This window comes from Physeter macrocephalus, chromosome 14, assembly GCF_002837175.3.
Source record: "Physeter macrocephalus isolate SW-GA chromosome 14, ASM283717v5, whole genome shotgun sequence".
Lineage (NCBI taxonomy): Eukaryota > Metazoa > Chordata > Mammalia > Artiodactyla > Physeteridae > Physeter > Physeter macrocephalus.
Genome location: NC_041227.1, coordinates 60,837,539 through 60,843,538, shown reverse-complemented (window position 1 = coordinate 60,843,538; position 6,000 = coordinate 60,837,539). Strand labels below are relative to the sequence as shown.

The window sequence follows — 6,000 nt, the reverse complement described above, 5'->3', positions numbered from 1 at the left end:
TATTACACTTTTTAAAATTTGGGAGGTCTCCCCTCCTCGCGGCCGCTGGACGGAGCTGTCCCGGGTCTCTCCGGCTCTCCAGCCGCGTCTCCCATCCCAGGTCCCCGACGCGGCGGAGCCGCACCCTCCCACGGCCCCCTGGCTGCACCTCGCCTCCCAGCGCAGGGCGGCTCGGGTGGTCCAGCGGGGGTGGGCGTGGGAAGGGCCAACGGGAGCCCCGCCCCCGCTCCCGCTCCCGCCCCCGCCTCTGTGACGTCGTCCCCGGAATCTGGAATCCCGGCTCCGGGAGGGAAGGCCGGGAGGTGGCGGCGGCGGCCGGAGCGGGTCTCTGGCGGCATTTCGGGGGCGCGGGGCGCAGCCATGAGCGAGTCCAGTGCCAGTGCGCTCCCGCCCGGCAGGCCCAGCAGGCAGGCCTTCATCCACCAAGGTAGGGCGGCGCGGACCCGGCTCCAGGCGGCCGGCGGGTGCAGGCGGCCGCGAGGTGCTGGGAGCTCGGCGCGGGCCCGGCCCCGGCCCCCTCCCCACCTCCCGGCTTGGGGGAAAGCGGATCTTTCTTATTGCTGGTCTCCCTCCTCCAACCCATCCTCACCCAATTCAGAGAGCGCATTACCAAAAGGAGCACTAGAATGGGAGACTCGACAGTGGTGAGTTTGCCTTCCCAAAGCTGGTCGAGGGATCCCGGGCTAGTCTCAAAATAATCTTAGATGTTAAATGAAAAGATTGTGAGATCCCTGTCAGCCCTAACATTCTGATACCAGGTGCCTGCCTCCCAAACATATGAGGCTTTACAGTTAGATGGACTTAGAACTGAATTCTGCCTCGGCTGTTTATTGCTGTGTGATCTTTGGTGAGTGACTTGCCCTCTCTGAACCTTAGATTCTTCAGCAGTAAAATGGGAATAAGATGTTGGTGGGATTAGTTGACAGAAAAATGTGTGAAGTGCCTAGCACAGTGCTTGATACAGGAAAGGCACTATCAGTGGTAGCCAGCCAAGTATATGCTTTTCCCTTTTTTTATTGGGTAAAACTTAAGAGTGAAGTGTATAGCTCTGTGAATTTTAACATAAATGTGTACAACCGCTACTCAGTCAACATAGAAAAGTTGCCAGTACCCAGGCAGGCTTCCTTACAGCATTCATATCTTATAGTTGCCCTTAACAAAACACAAGACCCCACTGTGAAGTTTTGTGTGTGTGTGTGTGTGTGTGTGTGTGTGTGTGTGTGTGTGGACAGTGCTTCCAATACCTAGTACCTTGGCTTCAGCTTCCCCACTGTGAGTTTTATGTGCAGCGTTTTCTCTATTTCAATTTGAGAATAGAGATTTTGTTACAAGGATCTACAGTAAAGCATGAGTGTAGATTTGGGCATTGGGCCCCTCTGATTGGACTGATCTCAACATCTAGAAGAAGAAAAAGAGAAAAACATCTAGAGAGACTCAAACTCTGGGAACTTGCTTGGGAATCAGAAAAAAGACTGGGTTTGATGCTAATTATTTTCTAATGCATTATTAATAGTGCTGGTATCAGCTCAATTTCAGCCTTTCAGTAATAGCTATTCAAGTATTTTCCACATGATTTTTTATTTATCTTTCTCTTATTTTATCACAGTTCATCACATTTAAGATGCCAACCCTGGTTTCCCATACAGAAGACAAGGAGATTCCTCTTCCTTGGATCTTTGCTGGGTGTTCAAGGGGATCTCTAAGCATCTTTTTATGAGTATTGTGTAACTAGCACCTCTAATCAAAAGGTTCTCCCTGTCCCTTGGACAGATGATATTTTATGACCTTGTACCCAGCAGCATGAGTGGGAGGCTCAGAAGGGACTGTGTTTATAACTTTGCAGCAGTTTGTAAACCATGACACACTGTATGAGCATCTTGGGAGGACAGTTGGAGGGGGTCAGGAGACACAGGGCTTCTAGTTTACAGAAATGGGAAATGTGTATCCTTCTTAATGATAAAACAGATCACATTTGCCTTCTTTTCTTTTTTTCTTTTCCATGATGGTTTATTACAAGATACTGAATATAGTTCCCTGTGCTATACAGTAGGACCTTGTTGTTTATCCATTCTATATATAATGGTTTGCATCTGCTAGTCCCAAACTCCCAATCCATCCCTCCCCCAACCCCCCTTCCCCTTGGAAACCACAAGTCTGTTCTCTGTATCTGTGACTCTGTTTCTGTTTCGCAGATAAGTTCACTTGTGTCATATTTTAGATTCCACAGGTAAGTGACATCGTATGGTATTTGTCTTTCTCTTTCTGACACTTCACTTAGTATGATAATCTCAAGGTCCATACATGTTGCTGCAAATGGCACTATTTCATTCGTTTTTATGGCTGAGTAGACAATACTTGCCTTCTTAATTAAAACTCTTAAGTGGCTTCCCACTGTTCTGAGAACAAGCTCCAGGCCTCTAACAAGGCCAACAAGGACCCCAGCCCACCTCTGCAGGCTCTCATCACCTACAGCCTTACCTTAGCCCATGCTGCTCCAGCTACACTGACTGCCTTCTCATTCCTCCAACATATCAAGGTCATTTCTGCCTCAGGGCCTTTGCATATGCTGTTCTCTTTGCCTGGAGTGCATTTCTCTTTGATCTTCATATGGCAGCCTCTTTTCTGCTCCTGTCAGGTCTCTGCTCAAATGTCACTTCAGAGAGGCAGACCTCTGGAGTCATCTTGTCTGGAGAAGTGCCCCCATATCTCTTACCCTGACCTTGCTTATTCTTTCAAAGCACTTAGCACCATCTGAAGTCATGTGGTTTGATCATTTCCTGGTTTATTAGCTATCTCTCCTTCTAGAATGTGGGTGCCATGAAAATCAGGGGCTTTTTCTTGTTCCCCTAGGACCTAGAACAGTGTCCAGCATGTGGTAGGTACTAAACCTGTGATGAATGAATGAATGATGGAGTATACCCACAGCCATGCTGGCAGCTATAGTGTAGTGGTTTCAAGTTTAGACTCTGGATTCTCAGATGCAAATCCTCTCTTTCCCATTCACTGGTTTTGTCTTTGGGAAAGGCAGTGAAGTGCCTGGTGCCTCAGTTTCCTTATGTATTAAATAACGAAAGTACCTACTTCAAGAGGTCATTATAAGGATTCAGATAATTTATATAAATAACTTAGTAAGTGCTTAAATTAGTTATCTATGCCTTGGAACAAATTATCCCAAAATTTAGAGGCTTAGAACCCACTTACCTCACGGTTTCTGTGGGTCCGGAATTGGGGAGTGACCGATGTAGGCTTTTCTGGCTCAGTCTGTCTTACAAAATTGCAGTCATGGTGTCAGCCAGCCATGCAGTCATCCAAAGGCTTGCCTGGAGCTGGAGGATCCCTTCCAAGATGACTCGCTCACATGGATGGCGAGTTGACACTGGCTGTTGACAGGAAGCCTCAGTTCCTCTCCATGTGGACCTCCCAGAGGGCTGCTTAAGTGTCCTCGAGACATGGTGGCTGGCTTCTCTCAGAGCAGATGATCCAAGAGAGAGCAAGGCGGAAGCTGTAGTGTCTTTTATGAGCTGGTCTTAGAAATCACACTGAGTTGTTTTTATTGTTCACATGGGTCAGCCCTGTTCAGTGTGGATGGGGCCTGTATAGAGGCGTGAATATTAGGAGGGGAGGATCACAGGGGGCCATCCTGGGGACTGGCTGCCATGGCCCATGTAAGTGTTAACTGTTGTTATGATGTCTCTGCTCTCCTACTAGATGGTAAGCTCCAGCAGGGCAGGGCCTGGGCCTGTTTGGCTCACCATGGCATCCCCCTGCTTAGCCCAGTGCTTGGTGTATAGGAGGCCTTCAATATACACTAGTTGAAAGGATGCCCTTAGTGATTTGGTCCCCGTCTTAGCTCCCATCTCCACACACGCCCCCCACCCCTGCCTGAGGGTTCCCATGTTACTTTTTGAGCCTGAGAAGCTCCTGCTGTTCCCTCTACCATAATGCTATTACTTTACTTCCTTTTAAGGCATACTATTTTTCTCATCTTTCAATCTGGTGTCACTTCCTCCTGGAAGGCTTCCCTGACTACCTTCTCTCCCACAGGCTAGACCGTGTCCCGTCTCTGTACCCACAGAGCCCGCTAGCCTCTCCGTGTCAAAGTATCCCTTGAACTGTATTCTCACTTCTCTTGAGTTGTATCATTTTTAAGAGCAGGGATTTTGGAATTAAGCAGACCCAGGTTCAGACACCGACTTGGCCTCTTATAAGCTGTGTAGTCTTGAGCAAGTTACTGCCTTTTCTGAGCTTCCGTTTCCCCATCTATAAAGTGGAGATTCTGATAGGAGTGAAAGCCGGAGGACCGCCTTGTTCCAGGGCCTCGAGAGAGGCCTACCTCTCCACCTGCCCCCCACCCCTCCCAGGCCCCAGTGCTTCCCTCCAGGTCTTTGCAGCCTCTGTTCCCTCTAGCCGGCACACCCTTCCCCCTGCTCTTCCCACGGCCAGCTCGTCACACTTCTGCTCTCAGCTGGAATGTCCCCTCCTCACAAGAGGCAACGCCTCCCCACCCCCTGACCATGAGACATTTTGCCCTCTCCCAGGGCTTTTTGCCCCTCAGCCCCATCGTACCTGGCATGTTCTGTGTTTATTGAATGGAGTGACTCTGCATGGTTTTTCTCCCTTTGTCAAATATTTACCATATTCCAGTCTGTCAGTACTTCATACCGGTCAGTAAATGTACGTGTACAGTATGTGTAGTATAACTACATGTAGTATAACTCCAGTCAGGAGTCCTTCGGCTAGCATGCATGCAGTGACTTTTTTGGGGCGGGGATCGAGGCATAATTCACATAACAAAATCAAGCATTTAAAAGTGTACAGCATTTAGTACATTCACAATATGGTACAACCATCACCTCTATCTAGTTCCAAAATATTTTCATATACCCCCATCTGCTAGAGTCACTGAAAGGATTTAATGAGATAAGCATGTCAAGAAGCTAGCACCTTGTGGGCAGGCGCTGTGCAGTTGAATGGTAGCTCTTGGTATTATTATGATTACGATTATTAGGGCCTTTTCTAGCCCCAGTATTATCAGGTTTGATGACTGCATGTGCTCTGTGCCTATACGCTCTGGAGGTATCTGTTAGATACTTATGTAGTTAAACAACTATTCCATGGGCTATTTTAGTCTGACCGATTTTAGGAAATTTGAAGACAAGTAACCGTTTGACCTGCAGTGTTTTTTGTTTTTTACTTTATCTGCTAAATCTGTTCATCCAGGTTACTCATCACAGGTGTCCTGGGTGGGAGGGCTGTTGTGCAGGCCTGGACACAGGCCACAGTGAGCCAGCCTTCTGACCTGAGTTTTTTTTTTCCCCCTCTGTCTGGAAGAGGCCGAGCTCTGTCTGCCCAGCAATTCAGGCCCGGATTAGGCCCAAAGGCCAGAGGCCCTCAGTGGCTTTTTTTGTTTGGTTTTTTCTTCAGGAAGTGAAGAATTTAAGGGATAAAAGGGGGAAATGACTTTTCAGTGATGTTAACTTTGTTGCAATCTGGCTGCTTTTTAAAGGAGCATTGTTTGGCTGTGGGACCACCCAGCCCTTCTGTGTTTTCCCACTCCCACCAGCAGAAGGTGGGGAACTGATCCTGAGCCAAGAGCATGCACCAGGCCAGGGGCCTAGGGTTGAAAGAGGCAGGCAAGAGACGTGCTTTCACGAAGCTTCTAGTCCAGCAGGGGAGACCCGAAACAGGTGGAGGGAAATGGGTCAGAGACAGCTAAGCCTAGGTGCTGAGAAGGAAATAAGCAGGTGATGAGATAAAAATGGGGAGCGGCCCGCCTGGACAGCTCTCCCAGGAGGGAACCGCTGAGCCGAGGCCCAAGGATGTAGAGGAGCCAGCGCAGGTGAATGGGAAGCCCTGGTGGGAAGAGTGTTCGGAGTGGCTACAGGAAGAGCAAAGGGCAGAGGTGCGAATGGCCTCCATGTATCTGAGGAGGCCTTGGGCTGGAGCTTGGAGAGGAGATGGGATGAGGTCAGCTAGCAGGAGCCGGTCCCTGAGGGTCAG

At 49.0% G+C, this 6,000-nt stretch overlaps 1 protein-coding gene across 2 annotated transcripts in view; it reads left to right on the top strand.

Moving 5' to 3' along the window:
* The first annotated feature begins 289 nt into the window (after positions 1–289).
* TMC7 (transmembrane channel like 7) overlaps positions 290–6,000 on the top strand; it is a 50,783-nt gene continuing 45,072 nt past the window's right edge. For both annotated transcript variants that reach the window (XM_024123626.3, XM_024123624.3), the window contains exon 1: positions 290–427. In XM_024123626.3, coding sequence (XP_023979394.1) covers positions 361–427 — 67 coding nt within the window. In that variant the 5' untranslated portion in view covers positions 290–360. The remainder of the gene's footprint in view (positions 428–6,000) is intronic.